Genomic DNA, 27989 nt, shown 5'->3' on the forward strand with positions numbered 1-27989 from the left:
CTTGGAGTAGGCAGCAAAAGCAGGGACCAACCTCCTCCTTGGGCTGATCTGGGTTCTGTCGTCAGACTGCTGAGTGGCGGTTGTTGCTACCTCTTCTTCCTGATCCAATGCCAAGAGTGGCTGCGCATCAGCAACGTCTTGTGATGGATCGGAAAATAATTCCTGTGACTCAAGCGGAAGGTATATGGTGGTGGTGGTGTTGGTGGTAGTGTCTTTGGGGGTGCACACAGCAGAGAGTGAAGAGGGTGCTGATTGAGAGGATGAGGAGGGTGCAGAAGAGTAAGGCTGAGTGAGCCACTCAACCAAGTCTGGTGCGTCCTTTGACGTAATTGCACACACCTTCTGCAATTTTCCACTTTGGCTCAAGTCTGTTGCTCCTGCCCTACCCCTACCACCCCTGCGGAAGGGCCTGCCTCTTCCTCTGCCTGTCATTTTTTAAATGACCCTGTGACAAAAGTCTCTCGAGAAGTGCAGTATGTATGTGGAAGAAGGTATATAACACCCCACTTCAATCTTGTTTTTGGGGGCCACTGGTCTATCACACCAGTTATAATACTTTTTTTTTATTGCGTTTGTCACAATGCTGCACAGTGGAAATGCACTAAACAATGCTTTCTATATGTGCAAGTATTTTATACGTGTATTGCACACCTATATACTGCACACCAAATAGTACACCTATACCAGTCCTTAAAAGGACCTTTGTGGACCTAGTAGCTAGTGATTTGCAGACTGTCCCTCAGTCTCTACACTGATAAAAGACAGCTGCAGAATCGGGCAGCAGTGCACTCAGCAATCACCAGCACCCTATATACTGTACACCTATACCAGTCCTTAAAAGGACCTTTGTGGACCTAATAGTAATAGCTAGTGATTAAACTGACTGTCCCTGCTCCACACAGTGTCCTGTCCCTACACTGACAAAAGACAGCTGCAGAATCAGTCAGCAATGCACTCAGCAATCACCAGCACAGCAGTGCACCAGAACCCTTTATACTGTACAGCTATAACAGTCCTTAAAAGGACCTTTGTGGACCTAGTAGCTAGTGATTTGCAGACTGTCCCCCTGTCCCTACACTGATAAAAGACAGCTGCAGAATCGGGCAGCAGTCAAGTATAATATTCTTTCTATATTTGAAAGAAAGTAGATTATACGTGTACAATCCTATATACTGTACACCTATACCAGTCCTTAAAAGGACCTTTGTGGACCTAGTAGCTAGTGATTTGCAGACTGTCCCTCAGTCCCTACACTGATAAAAGACATCTGCAGAATCGGGCAGCAATCAGCAGCACAGCAGTCAGCAGCAGTGCACCACAATCCTATATATTGTACACCTATACCAGTCCTTAAAAGGACCTTTGTGGACCTAGTAGCTTGTGATTTGCAGACTGTCCCTCAGTCCCTACACTGATAAAAGACAGCTGCAGAATCGGGCAGCAGTCAAGTATAATATTCTTTCTATATTTGAAAGAAAGTAGATTATACGTGTACAACCCTATATACTATACACCTATACCAGTCCTTAAAAGGACCTTTGTGGACCTAGTAGCTAGTGATTTGCAGACTGTCCCTCAGTCCCTACATTGACAAAAGACAGCTGCAGAATCGGGCAGCAGTGCACTCAGCAATCACCAGCACCCTATATACTGTACACCTATACCAGTCCTTAACAGGACCTTTGTGGACCTAATAGTAATAGCTAGTGATTAAACTGACTGCCCCTGCTCCACACAGCGTCCTGTCCCTACACTGACAAAAGACAGCTGCAGAATCAGTCAGCAGTGCACTCAGCAATCACCAGCACAACAGTGCACCAGAACCCAATATACTGTACACCTATACCAGTCCTTAAAAGGACTTTTGTGGACCTAATAGCTAGCGATTTGTGTCACTAGAGTCTGTCCCTGCTCCACACAGCAACCTCTCCCTACACTGACAAAAGACAGAATGTAAAATGGCCCCCAGATCAGGTCTATTTATAAGGTGGGGGAATGTCCAATTGTCCATGTGCTGAAATGTCTCAATTGGCTGTCCTGTACCCCATGATGGATGTGTCATCATGGGTCAAAGTTCTTTCACAATGTAAATGCATATGTCCGCCGGGCGAACAGCGCCAGAAGTCCGCCGGTTTGGCGAATCGCGAACATGCAAAATTTGCCGCAAACCGACCGCCGGGCGAATCGCAAAGGCCATCTCTAGTCACTGGTTCCCAAAAAGTGTCAGTGGGTGTCCGATTGTCCACCACAATATCGCAGTCCTGCAATAAGTCGCTGATCGCCGCCATTACTAATAAATCCATAAGAATATCCCATAGTTTGTAGACGCTATAACCTTTGCACAAAACAATCAATATATGTTTATAGGGATTTTTTTTACAAAAAATATGTAGCAGAATACATATTGGCCTAAATTGATGAAGAAATTTGTTTTTTTTACATTGGGTTTTTATATTGGATATGTTTTATAGCAGAAAGTAAAAATATAATTTATTTATTTTTTATTTTTTATAGTGCAAAAAAAATGCAGTGGTGATTAACCACTTCCCACCCGGCCAATGCATATATACGGCCGGGTGGGAGCCGTCTACTCCTGATAGGACGTTCAGGAACGTCCTTCAGGAGTAGCGGGATCGCGCGCGTGCGTGCCCGCGCAGCGGCGCGATCCCGATGTGCTCGTGTCACCCGGACACGGCACATCTCAGATCGGCAGGAGGGCTCTGTGATTGGCCCTCCTGATCACATGACGGCCGTGTCCAATCACGGCCGTCATGTGATGTAAACAAACAGTCGGTTGCTAGGCAATCGGCTCTCCTCTCCTCACACGGAAGTCACCGCTGAGGAGAGGAGAGCAGAACGCTGCAGCCGGCTGATGATCAGTGAGTATGGGCTGCTTTTTACAGCTTTTTACTCACTGATCATCAGTGTAGTGTAAACACACAACACACCACACAGTACAAACACAGTCCCCACATATGTCCCCAAAACACACATATGTCCCCAAAACATACATGTCCCCAAATAATAAAAACACATGTCCCTAATAATAAAAACATGTCCCCCACATATGTCCCACTAAAATCACATGTCCCAATGATTATCTGCACACATATGTACGTGATCACCTGCACACATATGTACATGATCATTTGCGTACATATGTCCGTGATCACACAAACCAATTATTATACACTTAACGGAATTTTTTTTACCAAAAACATGTAGCAGAATACATTTTGGCTTAAATTTATGACAAAATTTGATTTTATTGGATTTCTTTTCAAATAGAAAAAAGAAAATATTGTTTTTTTCCAAAATTTCCGCTTTTTTGCGCTTATATCGCAAAAAAAATAAAACGGAGTCGTGAATAAATAACACCAAAATAAAGCTCTATTTGTGCGAACAAAATGATAACAATTTCATTTGGGTACAGTGTAGCATGACCGCGCAATTGTCACTGAAAGCGCTAGAGCGCTGAAAGCTGAAAATTGGGCTGGGAAGGAAGGGGGTGAAAGTGCCCTGTATTGTAGTGGTTAAATACACCAAAACAAAATTCTATTTGTGGGGGAAAAAAGGACATAAATATTATTTATGTACAGTGTTGCATGATACATTTTTGTTTTGTTTTGGAGTGGGATTAGAATGCCTGTCAGTTTATATTGTTGTCTGTGTCCCTGGCAGGGAGATTGACCCTTTATATTTGTCCTGATTATCATTGATAGTGAAAGTAAAAAAACAAGACAATTTTGGGTTGTCTCCAGAAAAGTAATGGAGTCGAAATCTTCTAATTAGAGCTGCACAATTCTGGCCAAAAGGAGAATCACAATTTTTTTGCTTAGAATAAAAAGATCACGATTCTCTCACGATTCTCGCGGTGTAAAATCTTCCACATTATACTAAATAAAATAAAAAATAGGCTAACTTTACTGGTTAGTTTTTTTTTTAATTCATTAATGTAATTTTTTCCAAAAAAATTGCATCTGAAAGACCGCTGCGTAAATACATTGTGACATAAAATATTGCAACAACCTCCATTTTATTCTCTAGGTTGTCTACTAAAAAAATATATATAATGTTTGGGGGGTTCTAAGTAATTTTCTAGCAAAAAAAAATTATTTTAACTTAAAACCAACAAATGTCAGAAAAAGGTTTAGTGTTTAAAGTGGTTGTAAACCCTTACAAACCACTTTGACCTACAGGTAAGCCTAGATTAAGGCTTGCCTGTAGGTCCAAGAAATATCTCTTAAACCTATATGGTTTAGGAGATATTTACAAAAAGATAGGCACCGCTGTCTACGGCGCATGCACCGCACACAGTGGCCCGCAGGCGCACTGAGTAGGCTGCAGATCACTGCGATATGCCGCTCGTGTCAGCTCCCATGCGCATCGCCATCGCGGCTCCGGCAAATCACAGCGCCGGAGCAGCAAGACCCGGAAGTCACTACGGGATACATGGCAGCGGCGAAGATGAAGACGGAGGACCGCTTCAGGGGCTTTGTTCTCAGGTAAGTTATTTATAATGAGCTAGTATGCTAAGTGAAGCCTTCAGGCGTCAAAGCCAGTTTCCCACTGCGCTTTTTGAATGCTCCGATTGTCTTCTAGGACACACACACGGGTCCCAGAAGGCAGCGGGGGGGGGAGAAGGGGATAGAGATAGAGATAGATCGTTGTGTATCGATCTTACCAAGAAGTGGGAGTGGGGACCTTTCAAAACCAGGTACCCGCTCCCCCCCTCAAATGTGGCAGGGGTGCGAACAAGCGGTGCTTCCCCTTTTGGGTGGAGCTTTGCTTTCATTTGCAGGGATTTTCTCTCAATTCCTGTTTGGCTATGGGACACAGGTGGTGAAAAGCGTTTACCATAATTAGGTTTTGCCTGTAGTTCTACTTTAAAGTGTTTTTTATACCCCTAATGTGGAAGTTGTACCTATATGTAAGCCTATAAGGTACTGTAAATATCTCTGTTTAGGAAATATTTACCTTGTAGTGCGCCAATGATGTCATTAGCGCATGCACTGTGATGAAACGAACTTCCGTGCCATTTCTTTATTAGCAAATACCGCAACTGACGGCTCCCGCAGGAGTGACGTCGTGCGCGGGAGTGACGTCATGCGACTCCGGCCAGTGACAGAGTCGGAGTCCGTGGCCCCAGAAAGAAGAGTGGCAAAGATGGATGCGGCCACCAGCGGGGAAATTGCAGGTAAGTGGCACATAATGGGCTTGTGTGTGATGCATACTAGCCCATTACGCTTTTACTTTGCAGTGGAAAAAAGAGGAAGTAAAACCCATCAGGGATTACTTTCTCTTTAACTGCTTAGCGACTGCCCGCCATTGATATACTGCGACAGGGCGAGCGCTCTGCGCTAGATCATGTACCTGGTACGTGATCTGCCACTTCTAGCCCCCCCCCCCATGATTGGACACAGTGAGAGCCAATCAGTGAGTCCGGACAAATTGTCCAGGAGAAAGACAGAACAGTGGTCTTTGAGAGGGGACCCCCAGTCAAAGCACACCCCCCCCCCCCCCACAGTTAGTAATCACTCCCACTCTCATTTAACCTTTTGATCGCCCCTGATGTTAACCCCTTATCTGCCAGTGTTATTAGTACAATGACAGTTTATATATTTTTAGCACTGATTACTGTATTGGTGCCACTGGTCCCCAAAAAGTATCAAAGTGTCAGTTAATCCGCTATAAGTTGCTGATCGCTGCCATTACTAGTAAAAAAGAAAAATAAATAAATAAATATATCCCATAGTTTATAGACGCAAACCAATTAATATTCACGTATTGGGATTTTTTTTACCAAAAATATTAGCAGAATACATATTGGCCTAAATTGATGAAGAAATTAGATTTTTTACATTTTTTTTACAGGGAATGTTTTATAACGGAAAATAAAAAATATAGATTTTTTTCAAAATTGTTGGTCTTTTTTTATAGCGCAAAAAATAAATACCGCAGAGTTGATCAAATACCACCAAAAGAAAGCTCTATTTATGGGAAAAAAGACATACATTTTATTTGTGTACAGAAGTGATTCTCAACCAGGGTTCCTCCAGAGGTTGCTAGGGGTTCCTTCAGCATTGGGCCATTTCTGCTTCTCGGATTCCCACTGAGACCATTGATCTTTTTAGCTATCTGTAAAGCCTCATACACACGATCAGATTTTCCTTCAGGTTTACCAAAACCATGTAATATATATATATATATATATATATATATATATATATATATATATATATATATATATATATTAGGAAAAACTCAGCAGAAAATGGGGCTTAAAGAGGTAATTCTTCCCAATGACCACAAGTGTAAGGACCATTCTTCCCACTGACCACACTAATGCATCATGAGTTGTAGATCTCTAATTTTTAGAATGGGTTCCCCAAGACTGGAGAACTATTTAAGGGTTCCTCTGTGTTGAAAAGGTCGAGAAAGGCTGGTGTACAGCGTCGCACAACCGCTCAATTGTCAGTTAAAGTAACACAGCTCCGCATCCCTGGTCATGAAGGGGGGGGTAAATCTTCTGGAGACAAAGTTGCTTAACCGCTTGCCGACCACCTTGATCGCCGTGGGCATACCTGCGATCGCTGAATGGGGAGATGCTAATGTAAACAAGCATCTCCCTGTTCTGCCTAATGCCAGTGTCACTGATCTCTGCTCTGTGTGATCGAAGCAGAGATCAATGACCAATGACGTGTCATACACAGCCACGCCCCCCACAGAAACACGCCCCTAGGACACTTAACCCCTACACTGCCACCTAGTGGTTAGCCCCTTCACTGCCAGTGTCATTTACACAGGAATCTGTGCATTTGTATAGCACTGATTGCTATATAAATGACAACGGTGTCAAAAATGTCCGATGTGTCCACCATAATGTTGCTGGCACGATAAAAATCGCTGATCGCCGCCATTTAAAAAAAATATTAATAAAAATGCCATAAAACTATCCCCTATTTTGTAAACGCTATAACTTTTGCAAAAACCAATCAATAATCGCTTATTGCGATTATTTTTACCAAAAATATGTAGAAGAATACGTATCGGCCTAAACTGAGGAAAAAAAAAAAAAAATATATATATATATATATATATATATATATATATATATATTTTTTTTTTTTTTTTGGGGGGGGGGGGGGGATATAGCAAAAAAGTAAAAAATAATGCGTTTTTTTTTTCAAAATTGTCGCTATTTTTTTGTTTATAGCGCAAAAAATAAAAACTGCAGGGGTGATCAAATACCACCAAAATAAATCTCTATTTGTGGGAAAAAGGGACGTCAATTTTGTTTGGGAGCCATGACAATTGTGAGTTAAAGCGAAGCAATGCCGAATCGCAAAAAGTGCTCTGGTCAGGAAGGGGGTAAATTCTGAAGTGGTTAAAAAAAAAGAAAAGTAATGCAGACACCACATAAATTGTTGTTTCTGAATTTATTACTGTTTTAAAAGATTTTGGAGTAGAGATAAAAACAAGGGACCTTCCCAGTGATAAAATAGCAGTGACATCATAGCCAGCAATCATGACACAGGTAAGATTTGTCCCTAGAAATCCCTACTCTTGGGAATAAATGGCTGTGCCATGAAATGCTTCTATTGACTACCCATCCTTCCATATTGACAAACATGGTTTAATGTGTAAATACAAGTCATCAGTGCAGGAGGTCCCCAGCCTAGAAGGAACAGCTCATCAGCACAGTGTCCCTGGAAGGCTGCCCCATGCCCACATGCCCCCCTCCATCATCAGGCAGCAATAAAACTTTTGCCCCCCATCATGTGCAGCCTTTGTGCTGGGGATGCAGAGACAATGGCAGAACGTGAGCTCAGTGCAGAGCCAGGTGCTTTTTGTTGGCAGCTCGCTTGCTAATGACTCGGGCTCTCACCCAGCAGCTGCCTTGCTGCCTCCTTTGTATGGGCCATTGTTACAGCACGCCCCTCGTTAATGCACAGCCTGCCCGGGGCAGAGCCTGGGAACACATTGAACTGGAGGAGCCTCCAGAGCTGACATTGGGGCTGCCTGGCTGGCTGGCTGGGGGAGCTTTGCATCTGCCTGGCCCCAGTCATTGTCAGCAGGCTGCTCTGCCATTGGCTGCCTCTACAGTGCTGGCTAATAGGTTCAGCACAGACACTGCTCTCCCATCTGTCCCACTCTTTATTGTTCAGCCTGCCTGCAGCCAGCACTGGGATAAGGACTGCTCCAAAGAAGCCAATGTCTGTGTGCTCCCCAGCTAAAGTAAGTACAGCTTCCTATGGCTGTGATTGCTCCTATACTGTATGTCTGTGCTGTGTGCATTACATTTTCAACTTGCAACATGCTTCCTTCCATTGTGTGTTTTATATTGACTTGCATTGTGTTCTCTGGAACCTGTACCCAGTCATTAGATGCTGAGCAGGTGCTTGCTGTATTTTCTGTACAGGGGTTTGCTGCAGCTCAATCCCCCCCCCCAGTGGCATTGCTTCTGCTTATTGCAAGGACTTTCTGGTTCTAGTTTTGTATTAGTGCTATCTCAACCTTTTTAACATGGAGGCACCCCTAACTTTCTGGCCTCAAGGAACCAATGCTGATAATTACTATCGCTAAAGCTCTCTGTACATTAGAGCGATGGTCACTGGGAAGAATGCTTCTTAATCTAATTATACAGTTTCTGGGCAATTTCCCTTGGATTCTACATAATTGTGTAATAGAAGGACAAAATTGAACAATCTGTTCAATTTGTATCAAATCAGGCAGACCCTTTTACTATGTAGTTGATGGTAGATCTAAAGGAAATTGTACAATCAGATTGCATAGCGTATGGCCAGCTTTAGAGTTGTGGTCGTTGGGAAGAATGCTCCTTACACTTGTGTCTTCAGGAAGAATCCCCCTTACAGTTGTGTCTTCAGGTAGAATGCTCCTTACAGTTGTGTCTTCAGGAAGAATCCCCCTTACTGTTGTGTCTTCAGGTAGAATGCTCCTTACAGTTGTGTCTTCAGGAAGAATCCCCCTTACTGTTGTGTCTTCAGGTAGAATGCTCCTTACAGTTGTGTCTTCAGGTAGAATGCTCCTTACAGTTGTGTCTTCAGGAAGAATGCTCCTTACAGTTGTGTCTTCAGGAAGAATCCCCCTTACTGTTGTGTCTTCAGGTAGAATGTTCCTTACAGTTGTGTCTTCAGGAAGAATCCCCCTTACTGTTGTGTCTTCAGGTAGAATGTTCCTTACAGTTGTGTCTTCAGGAAGAATCCCCCTTACTGTTGTGTCTTCAGGTAGAATGTTCCTTACAGTTGTGTCTTCAGGAAGAATCCCCCTTGCAGTTGTGTCTTTAGGTAGAACGCTCCTTACAGTTGTGTTATCAGGAAGAATCCCCCTTACAGTTATGTCTTCAGGAAGAATGCTCTTTACAGTTGTGTCTTCAGGAAGAATGCTCCTTACAGTTGTGTCTTCAGGATGAATGCTCCTTACAGTTATGTCTTCAGGACGAATGCTCCTTACAGTTATGTCTTCAGGAAGAATGCTCCTTACAGTTATGTCTTCAGGAAGAATGCTCCTTACAGTTGTGGTCATCAGGAAGAATCCCCCTTACAGTTGTGTTTTTCCAGGAGGAATCCCCCCTTACAAATGTAGTCATCATGAAGAATGCCCTTCATATTGATGATCATCAGGTGAAATACACAATATGTTGTTGGTCATGGGGAAGAATACCCGCTTACAGTTGTAGTCATCAGGAAAAATGCCCCCTTACATTGGTGATTATCAGGAGGAATGCCCCCCTACAGTTATGTTCATCAGGAAGAATGCTCCTTACTGTTGTGGTCAGAAAGAATCGCACTTACAGTTGTGTTTACCAGGAGGAATGCATTTATTGTTGGTCATGGGGAAAAATGCCCCCTTACAGTTGTAGTCATCATAAAGAATGCCCCCTCACATTGATGATCATGAGGGGAAATGCCCATATAAAATTACATTGGTTGTTGTCGGGAGGAATGCCCCCTTACATTGGTGGTCACCAGGGGAAATGCCCCCTTACAGTTGCGGTCACCAGAAGGCATGCCCCCTTACATTGGTGGTCATCAGGAGGCATGCCCCTTTACAGTTCTGGTCACCAGAAAGAATGCCCCCTTACACTGGTGGTCATCAGGAGGCATGCCCTCTTACAGTTGTGGTCTTCATTAGGAATGCCCTCTTACATTGATGGTCATCGGGAGGCATGCCCCCTTACAGTTCTGGTCACCAGAAAGAATGCCCTCTTACACTGGTGGTCATCAGGAGGCGTGCCCCCTTACAGTTGTGGTCTCCATTAGGAATGCCCTCTTACATTGGTGGTCATTGGAAGGAATGACCCCTTACAGTTGTAGTCATTAGGAAGAATGCTTTGTTAAATTAGTGGTCATCAGGAGGAATAGCCCCTTACATTAATGGTCACCAGGAGGAAGGCCCCGGTACAGTTATGGTCTTAAGGAGGAATGCCTCCTTACATTGGTGATAATCCAGAGGAATGCTCCCTTACAGGTGTAGTCACCATTGGGACTGTCACCTTACAATGGTGGTCATCGGGGGTGGAATACCCCCTTACAGTTGTCATTAGGAAGAATAATTCTTTAAATTGGTGGTCATGGGGAGGAATGCCTCCTTACATTGATGGTCACCAGGAGGACTGTCCCCTTACAGTTATGGTCATCGGGAGGAATGCCCCCTTACAGTTGTAATCATTGGGAAGAATGCCTCTTTAAATTGGTGGTCATTGGAAGGAATGCACACTTACATTGGTGGTCATCAGGAAGAAGGCCTCCTCATATTGGTGCCTTTCCAATCCAAGTGCCTGCATCATCTTGTTTTTAGCCCTGATGAAGGGGGAGTGCTGAGCCCCCAAAATGCGTTGGCTATTACAAAACAAAATTATTTTTAAAAGTCTGTACAAGCTGGTGTGCCGCTCCCATCCATTCAAAACAAACTCCTTTGGTGGTTCAGCAAGACCCCACAGTTGCTGGCGAGCAACCTCCAGGACCACAAACCACCCATCCAGTTAAAATACACCCACATAAGGTTCAGCACTCCTACATCATAAATACCCTCATATTGGTGGACATAGGGAGGAATACCACCTTACATTGATGGTCATAGGGAGGAATGCTCCCTTACATTTGTATTTTTATCAGGAGGAACCTCAAATACATTGGTGGACATGGGTGGAATTTCCCCCTTTAGCTGTGGTCATCAGCAAGGATGCTCTTTTACAGTTGTGTTCATCGGGAAGAATGCCCCCTTTAAGATACAGAAGATACAAAAGATTATTACTGTCATTGGTTACTTATCTGGGAGTCAGAAAATGCTCATTGCTCAGGGAAGCTGGCAACCTATGGAGGAACTCTGGTTGAGATTGGTTGGGTTACACTGTACAAGGTGGGAGGATGGCTGTATTATCCAGATATGGCATGCTGGCAACAGATACACAAAGTGATCCCTGAATGATCCCAAGTGAGGCAGATCCTAAATCTAAAGGTGCATAGGAGTCTGTAGGGCCATGCTTTGATTTTTTTTTAACTCTTTGGGCAGTGTAAACAATGTGCTTTCTACTTTGAAACACTATATGAAGATCTTTTCCCCCAGCAACTGGTCTGGTGTGATCTCTTATTCCTTTGTAACGAGGATTATGGTTGCTATGGGAAACAGCTCCACTTTACTTTAATTGTTATAAATCAGCTCCTCCGTTATCTGATAGATAACGTTTCTTCTTTAGTATGAGATTTGTTCCGCACATCAAACAGTCTGGTTTTATCTTTCCTTCTCCAAGAAATTGTAACAAGCTTGTTTAGAGAACAGATCAACTTTGTCTCCAAAAATCTTTCCCGGTCATTGTGGAAAATGTTTTTAGACAATTGTACTTGTTATGTATCTTTTTATGTTCTGTGGCATCAGAATTGTTATATATATATATATATATATATATATATATATATATATATATATATATATATATATATGTATATATATATATATGTATTTATTTATGTACTGACATTGTTTGTGTTAAAAAAATAAAATAATTGAGCAATGGGCAAAAAGTCCACATGGCTCACTTTGATGGAAATGTGGATGCTGGACTGAAGTCGCTGACCTGCGCTCTGCGTCCAGCTGTGCGTAGCAAAGTCTGTAGGTAGTCATGTATAGTGCATGTCGTGAGTAGGAGGCGGTTGGGGGGCAGGGGGTCTGTGTGTGTGATATCCATTGTAAAGACCTGCTCTCTATTCTGCGCTCAGGCTTGCTAATGGCAGCACGCCTAACTCAAGAGGGTCTTTGTAAAGCCTGGCTGTAGGGGGCAGGTGCAGGAAAGGGTTAAAGTAAAGGCATCACCCGTGCCACATGCCCTATTATTTGAACATATGCATTAGGCTATTGAAAGTTTTCAGGAGATGGGCAGGCCACCAGTTGCCGGTCTCCTGCAGCTCCAGTAGACATCTGTTGCCCCAGAGAGTATTAACCAATCTGTTCAATGGGACATCTTTTCTTTGTAAGAGGGAGGTGAGCAGACAACAGCACTGGCTGAAACACAATGGTAATTAAATACACAGAAACCAGGCCCACAGCTTTTTATTACATATTCATTATTTTCCAGCATTGTCTCTGAACATCGGACAAATGCATTTTTATTTAGGAAGCACTGTCATGCTCACATCTTAAATGTATTCACAGTAATAGAAATGACAGAATGGTATTGGCCTGCTCATTTTTTTTTTTTTTTTTTTTTACTTTTTTGTTTTGGCCTCTTGCACATTGCAGCTTGAAAAAGATCAGTACGTTTTTTTTTTTTATACTGATCTAAAACGCAACCCATTGTTTACAATGTGCCTGTACACAGAGGCACGTAAACAATTTATGTGTATATCTGAGAAAAAAAAAAAATTGAAAGATTTGCGTTCCCGATGCAAATACGCATATGAGCATAAATAACAATGAATTTTCCCTAGGAATGTATTGTGCGTGCAAATGCTCAAACGTGAATAAATACACACTAAACAGACGCCTGAAATTATGTCCAAAAAAGCAGATGCTCAAACATCATTACTGTGTGCAAGAGGCCTTAGCCCAGGTTCACGCTGACAGTGGGAATGAAATTGTGTGTTCAACTGAACTCGCAGAATTTCATTCCTGCGTGTCAGTTCCGACTTCAGGGGCGATTTCAGAGACATCTGTGCGGGATTCTGCACAGACGTCTATTGAAATCGCACACCCAAGTCGCCAAAAGTAGTACAGAAACGACTTTTGGGAATCGTTGCAGCGCTGCAAATGCAGTGTCGCACCGATTCGGACAGTGCTATTGCTGGCAATAGCAGCCAATTTGGCATACAAATTTGACATGTCAAATCGAATGCCAAATCGCTGTAATATGAACCAGGGCTCAAAGTGTTTGTATTTTTATGATAACATATAGGTATTTCTATATATAGGAACATGCCCACATACACCTGTCTACGCAAGCATGCACTGCACGCATATACGTATTTTATTCATTTAATGTTATTTTTTTGTATTCATTGCAGGCATTCATATAGTGCCTACATTGTACACAGCACTTTGCATATTATACATTTACATAATTCCCTGACCTCAAGGAGCTTACAATCTAAGGTCCTTTTTCTTGCATTCATACATACACATTTGGACAGGAGCCAATTAACATGTCAGCGTGTCTTTGAAGTGTGGGGGGAACCCACCTAAGCACAGGGAGAACATGCAAACTCCATGCAGAAAGTGTCCTGGTTGGGATTTGATCTGAGGACCCTAGTGCTGCAAAACAGGAGTGCTAATCACTAGCTTCTGTGTAGTTAAAGTGGATGTAAACCCAATATCTAATATCTATAATAATATACATGCCTCCTGCATGTATCGTTTTGTTTTAATACTCACCCCTTCAGCTGTAATTTTCCCCGTAATATCGCCAAATTAGTGGGCGTTTCTCATTCCCGGCGCTCTGTGGGCAGAGTTGTGACATCAGAGGACTCCTCCACCCACCGCAACACTCCCCTGGTCAGCCAAAAACAGTCCTCTCAGTGGATAATGTCCCCCTTGTACTGCGCAGGCGCAGGGCTTGCGCAGTACGAAAAAGGGAGCCGCCAAAAATAGCCGAAGATAAATAGCTTTGAGTGATTTGAAGATGGAGCCTGCGCAATGACCAGGACATTGTGCCCGACGCTTTCGCACGCTCCCGAGGCTCGTCCTACTATGGAAGGGGCAGGTGTATTATTGTGATATCGAGAGTATCACAACCACTGTGAGCGTGCGGCATTGTTGTAAATGTATATGTTGTAACTGTATCCCTGTAGGCATTGTGTGGTGTAGGGGTTAACATATAAGCATGTCTCATGCAGAGTATCAGGAGCATCGGGAGCGTGCAGCATTGTCTGGTATGGAGAGCGCAGGCGCGGTGTGCATCTGACTGACAGCTGTGTATGTAAAGGCAGCCAATCCTGGGAGAGCTGGAGGGGAGAGGAGGAGAGGGGGTGTGAATTGTGAACTTTTTACACAGGATGTGCCTGTCTCAGGCAAGTGCATGAGATATGTAAATAACCTGTCACTCACAGCAAGGGGGAGGTTTTGACAAAGTTTTAGAGACTTTGTCAAGATTTCGCTCACTGAACAATAAAAGATGATTGCTCAAAGACGGAGTAACTCTGTGTGGCAAGACTGGGCTCAAATGATAGGAAATCGTATTCTCTACATTATGACATCACTTTTTTTTTTTAATCGGGTTTACATCCACTTTAATCATCAGCTCTAACTAAAAGGCATACAGGCCTGGTGTAAAATTGAAACAGGGTACCTTTATCTCATACAAAACTTTCAAACAATCAAAGCTGTAAATTAGGGAAATATAGAACATACAATTAAAGTAGATCTACACCCAATCAATGCATATCATAGATGCCTTAATGCAGGCTTGACAAATCCCAGGTCGCCATGGCAACTAGAAATTGTGTCCTGGTACCTGGGCTTTTGTCAGCCCATTCACTGTTGCAGAGATGCTTAATTTGTATCACCTGACGCCTGGGATGTGCCCTTCCGAGCACTTGTCAAGTAGTTTTTTTTTTTTTACATTAAGCCCTGCCGCGGTCAAGCAGCAGGGCTCACTTGTCAGGTGGAAGCATTCAGGTGGCTCCCCTGCCCCCTGAATGCTTCCACACACGCGGGTAAAGTGCTCCCCGCCACGCGTGCCCCCTGCTATGTATAGCAGGTGCCACAGGGTAGAGGTGCCTTTTAGATGCTGCATGTCTTATTAAAGCGAACCTGTCACCAAAAAATCATCACATGTGATGAAAAGAATCACATTTAGAATCACATAATTCAAAAAAAATTTAATTTACACTCAAGCACATAAAATCACATTCTACCCCCAAAAATTTTAGGACCCTCCACCCCCTCATAAACGCACACATTGGGGCACCTACACATGAAAACGTAATTGCAATACTGTACGCATATTACATATGGCTGCGCAAAAACTGTCTCCTAACTTTTTTTAGCGGGCTTCTAGTTTCAAAGCAAATTTATCAAGCCCTGCCTTAATGTGTTAATGTGGTTCCAAAAAAGTTGTTGCCAATTATTTTAAATTTGCAGCTTTCTTTAAAAAAAAAAAAAAATCTCATGATCTTTCTATGCAGGAGCTTGTTCAGGCACTTCCTGCTATGGGATGACAACTGTCTCCCAACTATACAGTATGTCTATACTGTGTATTGTTATCTGTCACACATGACCACATATTGTGCAGGCATGATCCACCATTTCAGATAATTCTGGAGTGAGTACATGTAGACGGGAAGCAGTTGAAAATTACAGGAGATGATCAGCACCAGTGAGATGTTAGAGATTGAAAAAAGGGGGAAAGCAGCATTTAATGATAAAAACAATTCATGACAATTGTATATGATATACAGTGTGTTCGAAAACTAAAAGTTAATCAGTTAACTGATTCACCTGACTGTTCTGCTCACTTGAGTCTGCAAATAGCTATGTGCAAGTTGAGATAAATGTTATAGCATGCTTGGAAATTGTGCCCTTCTGCTTATACAATGGCAAATGTTTTGGTTGTTTGAATGTTTGTAAAAAAAATAAATAAATACAAAACTTTCTAATGAAAGATATTTGCGAAAAAAAAAAAAAAAGAGGATGCTTTTAGTCAAACCAAGTGTATAAGCAATCCATAGGTTCAGAGACTGAGTCATATGAGTCATAGGCAAACCATCCCAAAGCCTAGAACAGTGATGGCGAACCTTGGCACCCCAGATGTTTTGGAACTACATTTCCCATGATGCTCAACTACACTGCAGGGTGCATGAGCATCATGGGAAATGTAGTTCCAAAACATCTGGGGTGCCAAGGTTCGCCATCACTAGCCTAGAATGTAGCTGCAGTACTCCTCTTTAATCCAGACATTTCTCCCGCAGTGCTTTTTCATCACCACTAGATGTCCCCAGTCTTTGAGGGTAACTGACAGTCAGTATAACTCAACCCAACAGACCGAGGAAAGGCTGTGAGTGCAGGGTGTCATGGCCCTGCCCCAGGGAACACAACTCCTTGCACTCATAGTATACTGAGGCAGAAAGTGAAACTGATGTAATCAAAGCAAAACTGCTCTCTGCTTCATCCAGGACTACCCATTGTTGGAACAAGACCAGGGCTTTATCCAAGACTACCAACTGCTAGGAGAAGACCAAAGAGGGCTTAATCAAGGACTACCCATTGCTGGGAGAAGACCAAAAAAGGCTTTATCCAGGACTACCTATTGCTGGGAGACGACCAAAGAGGGCTTTATCCAGGACTACCTATTGCTGGGAGGAGACCAAAGAGGGCTTCATCCAGGACTACTGACTGCTGGGAGAAGACCAAAGAGGGCTTTATCCAGGACTACCTATTGCTTCCAGAAGAACAAAGAGGGTTTCATCCAGGACTAAATATTGCTGGGAGAAGACCAAAAAGGGCTTTATCCATGACAACCCTTTGCTTGGAGAAGACCAAAGAGGGTTTCATCCAGGACTACTCATTGCTGCCAAAAGACCAAATAGGAAAAGGACTCCTGCAGTGTAATCTGCCAAGAGGTCCAGGAACTGACTTTCCTCTTTGGCTGAGCAGAATTACAAACTGACTTTGGCTGACAAAGCTGTTCACATGTGTATGTTTCACTTATGCATTTGATGGTTATCCTGGAGTTTAGACCATTTTTTTGTTTTGCATAGAGTCAGTAAGGGTTAGATTCCCTGTCAGGTTTTCCTGATATCCAGGACTCTGTTAAACAGGAAGTGAGGCCCAGGCAGCAATATAAATCTGAAAGGGTTTCCAGTGGGGATTTATCCTGTTTGGTAAAACAGAAGGTAGGAAGAACTCTCTCTAATGGAGTCCTGGATGTAAATCTTGGCAGGAGTTCTAACCTTACTCTTAATTTACTTTGGCTGGGTATGCACTTTAAGGCATTGTTCACACCATGCAGGTGCCATGGTGTGTGTGTGTGTGTGTGTTTCTGCATGTTTATATTGTAAAGAGCTGCGTAAATTGCTGCTGCTATATAAATCCTGATTAATAATAATAATAATAATAATGTTCACACATTGTGCCGGACAGCCTATTCATTTCAACAGGCTGCCCTGCTCATGAGAAAGACTCAAAAGATGTTGCTGACCCTTTTGCAAAATCTCACTGCACCGAAACGCATTATGCTGAGGCACTATGCATTTTGCTGTGTGCTAAAATGTGCACAATAGCAGATACATGGGGTGACTTAAGAAATAATGGCACCACCGCACCTTTGTTAAAGGGCAGAATGTTTCTGTGTAAGTCAGGAAAGCAAGCGATTTTGCATTTGTTCCCCACACGTACAAGTTGTGACTATAGCCTTATAAGTGGGCCCTCACCCCCCAGCTGCCATTCTTGCTTAGGTGTGAAGGATGTCTCCCCTGCTCTGTAGCCTCCGCAGTCACATATCCCAAGATGTTTCAGATTCTGAAGGAGGACAGACCTGGTGGCACAAGGACATCAGAAATTAAGATGGAGGTGCAGGAGCCAGCATGTGGCAGAGTAACAGCACATCATAGCAGAAAAACTGTGCATAACACCAACAAAAAAGGTTAGAGGGGAAAAAAAAACACTTTTGGGAGGTGAAGTTCCACTATAACCACCTCAAAAATAAACAGGAACATGGACAGAAAAATGTGAACACATAGAACTGGTAAGTAAAGGGAAGTTGCAGCAATGCTTGGGTGCTGATCTCACAGCTTCCAGTGACCACAAACATCAGGTTTCCAACATGTCAACCAACTCATGTCTATTGATACCTACAGGCAGCTCGGCCAACAATTATTACAGTAAATTGTAAGTTTCAAAACCTTCACTAATGACTAGGGTTTTCCCCTAAGATACAGTAAGTGCTGGAGATGTATCTGTATACACCCCCCCTTATCGCCCTTCCTGAGCCTACTATTTATTTATTTTTCTCTCTATGAGAAGTGGGGCTGAAGACATTTCTGGACATGAAGGCACGATCCGACCATCCTCAGATGTCTGTACCCAGCTACATTTCTGTTACATTACAATGATCAGATCAGCGTTGTCTGTCCAACATGTGTTTTTCTTTTTAAAGACAACAATCTAAGGTCCTATTCACGCTATGACACGTCACACCAGGCATCATGCATATGCGTGTTTTTGCAGCCCATTTCTTTCAATGAATTAAAACAGTAACCTCCTGCGCTTAGGTGTGGTGCTTCAAGATGACACTGAACGCTCCTTCTAGCTAATCTTTTAGACTCACAACCATCTTTCTGCCCTCTGATGAGATTGCCTCCAAATTCACCATGATCCGCTGATGGTATGGGCTTGGCTTGAAGAAGAGGACTTGACCCTTGAAACGCATCAGTTGTTCCTGTACGCTATGAGGGCTTCCCATACCATTAGCGGATCATGGTGGATTTGGAGGCAGTATGCTATGAGGTCTTCCTATACCATCAGCGGACCATGGTGGATTTGAAGGCAGTATGCTATGAGGTCTTCCTATACCATCAGCGGATCATGGTGGATTTGGAGGCAGTATGCTATGAGGTCTTCCTATACCATCAGCGGATCATAGTGGATTTGGAGGCAATCTCATTAGCTTTTACAGATGTGCCTATACTTGACATGCATTTGTGAGTATTCACGTGTCACGTTTTTATCTATTTAATACAATTTAGTTATGGTAATGCACTAGGTCAGTATCACATACGTGATAGCAGAGCCAGATAGGATTAGGAAGGCCTCTCTTACACCCATGACTCGGGACCCCGGATAGTGTAGACAGGAGGCACAGGAGTGCAGAGTTGCACGAGTGCCTGGAAGTCTTGCTAGCAGCAGGGCAGGTGTTCTTGCCTAGCAGCAGAAGTCAGCAGATGATTTCAGCAAGTAGGCATGGTAGGCAGGCAGCTGATGCTGGTGACAGCAGGCAGGGTAACAGGGTCAGGGAGGCCGAGTAATACATAGATGGGAAAGATCGGGTACAGGTCACAGATGGGAATGTGCTCAGGAGACAAGCCGCATCTGGAACCAATCAGTGGAACAGGAGCCAAAGGAGCAAACAGAAGAGTGGTCAGTGGACTAGCCAAGGTCGATGCAGGTGAAGTTCAGAGAATGGTCAGGACAAGCCGGGAGAATAACTGGAAGCAGGATGCAGGTTCACAGGATCACAGATATACAGGAGGCTGAAGGCAGCATTGATCCTGAGCACTGGCTGAGTTTAAATAGTCTGTTTGGCACCAGATTTGGTTACAGGTGCACGCAATCGCCTGTGCGCACGGGAATGCACAACGGCTTGTGTGCGAGTTTGCGCATGCTCAATTGCGCATATCTATTAGCAAGTGCCCAATTCTTACGTGCATGAAAGGGAATCAGTTTTAGCTTATGCCCAGAAGTTGTTTGCTGGCATGCACATCTTGACAGTCAGTGTGCCCTCTTTTATGTTTTATAGAATTCCTTTTTAGGGACTGACAAATGCACCAAAATAACTCGTACGCTTTTTTAAGCGCCAAGCTTTTTTTAATTTTATAGTGTAACTATAGCCTAAAAAATGTCAGATAGTTCAAACTTTTTATGAACAAGACCACAACATAGAGGTCATGTGCTTCCTATATATTCAGTTTACAGCAATGATGTTGGACAAGTAACAATTTTGTACCGTATTTATCGCACCCCAAGTTTAGGAGGGAATTTAAAAGAAAAAAACTTTTAGGAGGGAAGTTTAAGGAAAAAAACTTACATTTAAATGGCCATCAATACAGCCTTGTCAGTCATTTGCAGCCTTGCATTTAGCCTTGTCACTCATTTGCAGTCTTGTCGGCCGCTCTCGGCGGCTTTCAGGTATTTTCGCCCACTCTCGTCGGCTTTCGGGTATTTTCGGCCGCACTCGGCCATTCTCGAAAATAGCCAAGAACGGCCGAAGATAGCCGAGAATGGCCGAGTGGGCCGAAAATACCCCGGAAGCCGCAGAGAGCTGCAGAAAGTAGTAGAAATAGAGGGGGGATCGGCGTATAACACGCACCCCCGATTTCCCCCTGAAAAGTGCGTGTTATTCGCCGATACATACGGTAATTATTTTTCATAATAAGACACAAAGCCACCTTGTCACTTCCAGAAAATCCAGGTAAATGGACTTTGTAATAGAAGTTTAAAACAGAATGTTTAAAAACAAATAAAATAGAACTAAACCATCCCTATTTTGAACAGCCTAATAATGTGACCAGTAATCCATGTACAGATATTACATTTGAATCCTACTATCTTTGCAAAATCCTAAAACAAATCCTAATCCTCGCAAAATCTTACCATGTTATTATAGATTTTACTTCCATTTTTATGCACCTACACTTGAGTGAAGGGTGCACATTTAAAATCATTTACATGCCCTTTCGGCACAGACTACATATCCCAGCAACCATAGTGCCTTGGCACAAGTGCACATGCGTAAAGCATGGTGGCAGGCAATCAGCACATTCATGTTTAAAGCAAAATTAAACAATTTTTTTTTTTTAAAACTGCTGACGGCTATGGTTTTTTGACAGATGGTCTCTTCTGTCATAAATGCTTCTTCCTGCCTGTTAGCAGTAATGTACACAGAGCCGCTCATGCACAGCTCAAAGTATATTTATGGCACTGCCATGTGGCATGATGAAGTTACTCCCATGCATGGTCTGGTGCAGGAGTGACGTCATTGCATCCTGGCCATTCAAGCAGCCAAACAGAGCAAACTTGGAGGAAAGACTGGCCGAAGATGGGAGCGCCGGGGATCAGCTGGACTGCTGACAGCGCAGTGTTGGAAGGCTTCCTTTGCCAGGGAAGTCTGCCATAATGTGCTAATATGCTGGACATACTAGCACATTATGTCACACTCTTCCTAGTAGCCATTTTAAAAGCAATATATAGCAGAATTGAACTCCGCTTTAGGACAGTCATTGCCTGTGCAGGCTCATCAGGTATGTGTCAACACACTTATTTGTAGTCTGGGAGCTGGGACGACCACCCATGGGTGACAACCGTGCTCCTGCTAAAGTGCTGGTTTTGCCAGGGGACAGGAGTCGGCGTTAAGTCTTGATTTGATGACTTCAGCTAACCAGAGAACATGGAGACATATTGCAATGTGATCAACAGTTTTAATATAGAAAAAAAATATCTTTAATTACATTTTATTATGTAAGTTTTTATTATGCAAGTAAATTCTTAGTACTGCTGCAGGGCTAGAATCACTGCTGTTAACTGTCACTATAAACAGCATTGGATAATGAGTCCTTCACCGGGCACCATGGTTCTTCCCACCAGCAACTACGACGCTACTGTATCCCGAGCGGTGTTCTCTGGTGATGTAGCAGCTAGTGGTATGATCCACAGTCTCAGGCAGGAGACATGCTATTCGACACACCTGGAAGTGTCAGATAATAGCTATGCTCCTAGCCAATGGCAGCCTGTCCATTAGGGGAGCAGTGGCACTGCCCCCCTATCCATGCGTCCGGCCCCCTAATCTACATTCAGGGCGCTGGATGCATAGATTCCAATGGGGAGGTTTTTTTTTTTAAGCATCTGATTAGAGCCAGAAGCTCTAATAGGCTTCAAAAATGGGTGGGCTTGGGGCGTAGAGAATGAAAATTCGCTATTGTCATATTGATTCTCCTCCCGGCCAATCAGGAAGCGGGTGGTGAGTCCTATTGGCCTATAAGGAGAAAGGAGAGGAGACATTGCCGCAGTGATGCCAAGAAGACGCATGGGAAGCCCAAGCCAACGGAGCCGGGACACGGAGGAGACTGAGGGGGGAAGCCGCTCCTGTGTCCACATGTCAGTCCGGGGGCAGCACAGGGTGAGTGAGCTGGCAAGGGGGGAGGGGGTATGGTGTGCGGTGCATGCTAGAGTGACTGGGGGGGTCCGTGGTTAGGACCCTCTATACTGCCCCCCCCCCCCCCCAACCGTTGCAACACCAGCTCCTAGCTCTGAAAGAGAGATAAGATTTCAATCTCCACCCGATGGAAAGGTAAGTATTAGCCAGGCCATAGACAGTGTAAATATCTTTACTGCAACCACAGGAAAGAAATCTGAAAAATGTTCCCCGTCAACACAGACAGTGCTGAAAGGCGAATCCTCCCGCTGAGCCATTGTAATCTCCCAGCAGGGGAAGCATCTGGTTGTACCCAAGTTGATCAATTTATCAACTTTGTACATTCAGCCTGCCCATACAATCTCAATTCAAACCGTCTATGGTTGGCCTAACTCTTCTTTATTTTACAGGGTCTACTGCCCAGATTTTCCTATACAAGTGGCAAAGTCACTTAGGCCGCAAGGCGGCCTTTCCTTGGCTTTAAAACTCACACATTGGCAAAACTGCATTGCCATTTTGGGCATCGGAGCATTGAAATTCCTGGCAAAAAAAGGCCTCTGTGTTTGGACTTTCCGCTGTCCTCTGATCTGAAGTCTGCGTTGAGGGTATACAGTACGTTGCATGAGTAGAGCAAGGACTGATAGTTGGAATTAGTTCTTATAGAAATATAGTTGTTTCAGTTTTGCAAGTATACAGTATGTGTTGTTTGTAAACTCAAATATTCTTTTTTTTTTTTCCAGCAAAAGTAATATTATCTTCTATACACAAACACACGTGTACATACACACGGTATACATATATTTTTACTGGTGAGTCATTACATCAAGCATGATCTTCTGAGTTGTCAAGCTTTAAAATCACAGATCATTGAAAGGAATGTTCAGTTTAAAAATGAACCACAAGCTTTTGTACTTCTACTTTGTCAGGTACATAATGTGAAAGACTGTGACAGTTTCGGTGCATGAGATGACGCACTTGTCACATGTAATCCTTTCCCTTCCAATATCTCTTAACATTCATAAATTAGTGTGATTGTTTGAAGCCCAACTCCAGAATGAGAGTCAAAATCTTTCCTTGTTTGACCCTTACAAGGAAAATTAAACACGTCCAGTTAGTGGAGAAAAAAAATAATATATATATATATATATATATATATGTATTATTCTGGGCTTTTTTTTCAGCAGGAATGCAGGGGAACGCAGTTCCAGCACCTCCAGCACTGAATGTATATACTGGCAAGGGGTGTTGGGGTGTGTTGGAGGGTCCATGGCTGCTAGGGTTACCTCCTGTCCAGGATTCACCCAGACAGTTTGTGTTTGGAAATGTGCGTCCGGGTTTCAGATTGCCTGAAACCCAGACACATTACTCAGACTGGACTATGGCTTCCTAGCAGGTTTGCTGGCTGCAGTTGTCTAAGTTGAGAGTGTCTGTTACACTCTCTTTCACACTGTCCAAAGCCAGCACTAACAATATTAACAACCCCCCCAGAAAGAACACACAGATGGGAGAGGAGAGAGGGCTAGATCTGCTCCTCTTCCTCCCGCCCCCCCCGTGTCTGCCCACACTCCAATTCCCAGCGATGTGCCTCAGAAAAGGATAGTGGGGGCCAGAAATTGGAAGTCCAGCAGCCTCAGACCCATCTAGATGAGAGGTGCTGACTGCCCAGTGGTGAGTGAGCTCACCATCCATCCTTGTCTGTGACTGAAGTCTCCCCCTTCTCTCTCCTGTCTCTGAGTGAGTACACTAAGGTAAATCGGGGTTCACAGAGCACCCCTTACATCAGAGTTCCCCTTTACACCAAAGGCCGCTGTGTTCCCCCTTACAGCAGAGTCCTCTCCGTACATCAGAGTGTCTTTAAATCAGGGCTCCCATAGCATCACTAATGTTAGAGTCCCCAGAGTTCTCCCTTACATCAGAGTCTGCAGAGTTCCCCCCTTACAGTTCAAGGGAACTCTGTGAGTTCAGATGTAAAGGGGGGAATCTGTGGACTCTGATGTAAATGGGGACTCTTGTTTTCACGTCATATGATTAGAACTGTTATTTAACAGCAAATATGTATAGTTTATACTGTAAAAAAAAATTGCTGTGCCCTGCTAAAGTGTTCGGGTTCGATTTGAAGAAAAGGTGGCAACCCTAATGGCTGCTGGGGATCTATTGTTTTTTGCATGGTAGTCTATTGTTTGCGGAGGTCTATTATTGTTGCTGGTGAGGGATTTGTTCTATTGTTGCAGAGGTGAGAGGGCTTATGTTGCGGGGGGGGGGGGGGGGGGGGCAATTGTTGCTGGAAGAGATCTATTGTTGCTGGTTGGTCTTATGTTACTGGGGGGGTCAATTGTTGCTGCAAACTGTTGACGGAGGGGTCTATTGTTTCTGGCTACTAGAGAGTCTGTTGATGCTGGGCTGGCTACTGGGAAATCTGTTTGCTTCCGGGGTCTATTGTTGTAGGTGTCCATTGTTGCTGGGGGAATCTGTTGTTGCTGAAAAGAGTCTATTGTTGCTGCGGGGGATCTATTTAACTGCTTTTCTTGTTGTTATTACCAAATGCCATACAGATTACTTATCACCACAAAATTATACTTGGTTCTGTATTTCCTAAAAGGGTGGTACTGGGAGGTGAGTAAGGGGTGTAAACAAGGACATGGTGCTCGGAGGTGGGTAGGGGACAGAGACAGCAAGTGACTCAGAAGAGTGAGTTCCTGCCCCTATTCGCTGAGAAAAAAAGGCCTGATATTATTACTCTTAACAATTGATTTATCTGGTGAACAAAACCAATGAGGAACTATAGCATTTCCGGGATAGTTACAGTGTACAGCCACTGCTGGAGAGAAGCGATATTGCCATGCGTACAATTTTACTCAAATTTGATGGCCTGTAGGTAACTTTGAGGGCACAACCATGTTTTTTAGACATGTTAGGTGAGGAACAACTCCCTGCCTTAGCAAAGCTGCAGGCAAACATTGTATTATATACAGTATATTACAGATAATGAATGATCTGATACACAGTACAGGGCCATCATATTAACACAAAAAACAAGTACTGGGCTGGCCATCAGACTTCTGCAGTAAGATAAACTTTTTATGGGCTGGGACAGCAGATCTCCAATCACTGGATCATTGGTGGTCCAGGTGATATCACCACCAGAATTTGTCACTATCTTCCTTTGTACAGGGTACATCCTGTATATGGGCCAGCGGTATTGGGTCCCTAATCACTTGTCCATCTGCAATCTGTGTCCACCTGATTAAGTCAGCAGTAAAACATCTCTGGAACTTCCCAGAAGCACCTAAACCAGGAACACCCCATACGTCAGAGCTTACTATGCATCTGTCCTATAGGACAATGGTCATCAACCCTGTCCTCAGGGCCCACTAACAGGCCAGGTTTGCAAGATAACTGAAATACAAATAAATAGGTGATATCATTTGCTGATCAGTGATTGCAGTATTCTAGTCTGCATCTTCCCAGGGTTATACATAAAACCTGGCCTGTTAATGGGCGCTGAGGACAGGGTTGATGACCACTGCTATAGGAAGAGTATCGGACCTCAGACAAGCCCTCCTATTTTACAAGAACAGTAAAAGCTGCCATACAAGACAATCTGTCTGTCTACGCTCCAAAACTGTCTTATCTCCAGGATTGTTCTGTCTGGCTCCAACCAGGGGCGTAACTATAGGGGGTGCAGCAGTCGCGACCGCAACTGGGCCCTGTGATGCAGGGGGCCCATGCAGCCCCCTCTACATATGGCCAGCAGCAGCATAGGCAGCTAGGGGTACCAGTGCACCATGCACACGGGTGGCTGGAGGTGGAGGGTGACTAGCAGAGCTTCATACTCGACTATCACCCTGGCTGCTCTTTAGTTGTGCATTCCCCGCATGACCTGTGTCCTTGGCCGGCTCCTCAGAGTACCCCTCTCCTGATCCATGCATTGCCGCTCAGTCTGATGTCTGTTCTCCCCAGCCAGAGTCCCGCCCCCCCCTGAGTCCGGCCCATACTGCACTGCATACTTCTCCTGGGTAAACAAACTTTAAGCACACAGATGCAGTGCAGCCCTATGAGAGCCCCCCGGAGGACACTGCAGGCTTGTCTGCCAGCCCCTCTCCTCCCCCGTCATACACAGATGATGAAAGGTCTTTCTGGGAGATATGCTGATTGCCCGTGCAGCACACTGGATGGAGCCCAGGCCAACATGGATGAGTGCACGGCCTACAGCTTGGTCATGGTGAGTGAGAGGACCCCATCCCCCACATACATACCCCCTCCATCTGCCCCTGGGGACAGGGACCCCTTCTCACATGGGGACAGGGACCCCCACCTCCCCTGGGGACAGGGACCCCTTCTCACCTGGGGGCAGTAACTTCATCTGCCCTGGAGAAAAGGGCCTCATCTCTTCTGGGGACAGGGACCCCATCCTGCCTAGGGACAGTCCCCCAATGGGGCACCTAAAAATTAAAAAAAAAATAATAAAAAAAACTACTGATACCAGTGGTGGAACTACAGGGCTCACAAAGGTCATATCTGTGACCACACCCTGGAGTTCCACCACTGGACTCGGAGGGAAGGGCCCTGGCTGGGGTTCAGTGGGGCCTGTCATGGTTTCTTGCATCGGGGCCCTGAAGGTTCTAGTTATGCCACTGGCTCCAACTATGGATCTATATAAGTTTACAGTCTACTTAAGACATACCTCCCAACATTTTGAGATGACAATGAGGGACACCTACTAACAAACGTATGTAGGCATAGGATACGCCCTCTGCCACACCCTCTTAAAGGGAAAGTAATCAAAAAAAGGTTAATTAAATTCACTAGGACTTTTTTTTATCACTATTATTCCTTTATATTGGCTCTTAAAATGTACAAATGCAGCAGTTTAGAAATGGGATGAAAGGTTTAGTACTGGGAAACACTTTTTGAAAGATAAAAAGTACATTTTATGTACAACTATATAGATCATCACCAACATCACCAACCTCATCTGCAGATATCGCCCAAATCGTCCCCTCCGCTCCTCCCAGGACCTCCTGCTTTCTAGCTCCCTTGTTACCTCCTCCCATGCTCACCTTCAAGACTTCTCCAGAGCCTCTCCCATCCTCTGGAACACCCTGCACCAGTCTGTCCGATCAGCCCCTACCCTGTCCACCTTTAGGAGATCCCTGAAAATTCATTTATTCGGGGAAGCCTATCCCACACCCACCTAACTGTCCCCGAGTCACCCCCATCAAATCATTCTCTGCAGCTATTACCTTTTATACCACCACCCCCTCCCTTTAGAATGTAAGCTCTACGCGCAGGGCCCTCCTGTACCTTTTGTATTGAACTGTACTGTAATTGTGTTGTCCTCCCTTATACATTGTAAAGTGCTGCGTAAACTGTTGGTGCTATATAAATCGTGAATAATAATAATAATGATAAAATGATCAGACCAAAATGAGGGACAAATGAGGAGGAAAGGAGGACAGAGGGACAGTCCCTCGAAATCAGGGACAGTTGGGAGCTATGCTTAATAGTGCAGCTGTGTATATAGGAACAAAGTCCTACTTTTTTAAAGGGGTTGTAAAGATTTGTTTTTTATTTTCTAAATAGGTTCCTTTAAGCTAGTGCATTGTTGGTTCACTTACCTTTCCCTTCGATT

The 27989-nt window shown here is 44.0% G+C and overlaps 1 protein-coding gene across 2 annotated transcripts in view; it reads left to right on the forward strand.

Moving 5' to 3' along the window:
* The window catches only part of ZC3H12C (zinc finger CCCH-type containing 12C), a 249204-nt gene that overhangs the window by 148718 nt on the left and 72497 nt on the right, over nt 1-27989 (forward strand). The window contains exon 1 of one of the 2 annotated variants that reach the window (XM_077483969.1): nt 8027-8238. The exons of the other annotated variant lie outside the window; for it this stretch is intronic. Within the exon in view, the coding sequence (XP_077340095.1) occupies nt 8215-8238 (24 nt within the window). The 5' untranslated portion in view covers nt 8027-8214. Of the gene's footprint in view, nt 1-8026; nt 8239-27989 lie in introns of those variants that run through there. 2 annotated transcript variants of the gene reach the window in all.

This window comes from Lithobates pipiens, unplaced genomic scaffold (genome assembly GCF_037356315.1).
Source record: "Lithobates pipiens isolate NorthernLeopardFrog02 unplaced genomic scaffold, aLitPip1_a1.2 Scaffold_16, whole genome shotgun sequence".
Taxonomy (NCBI): Eukaryota; Metazoa; Chordata; class Amphibia; order Anura; family Ranidae; genus Lithobates; species Lithobates pipiens.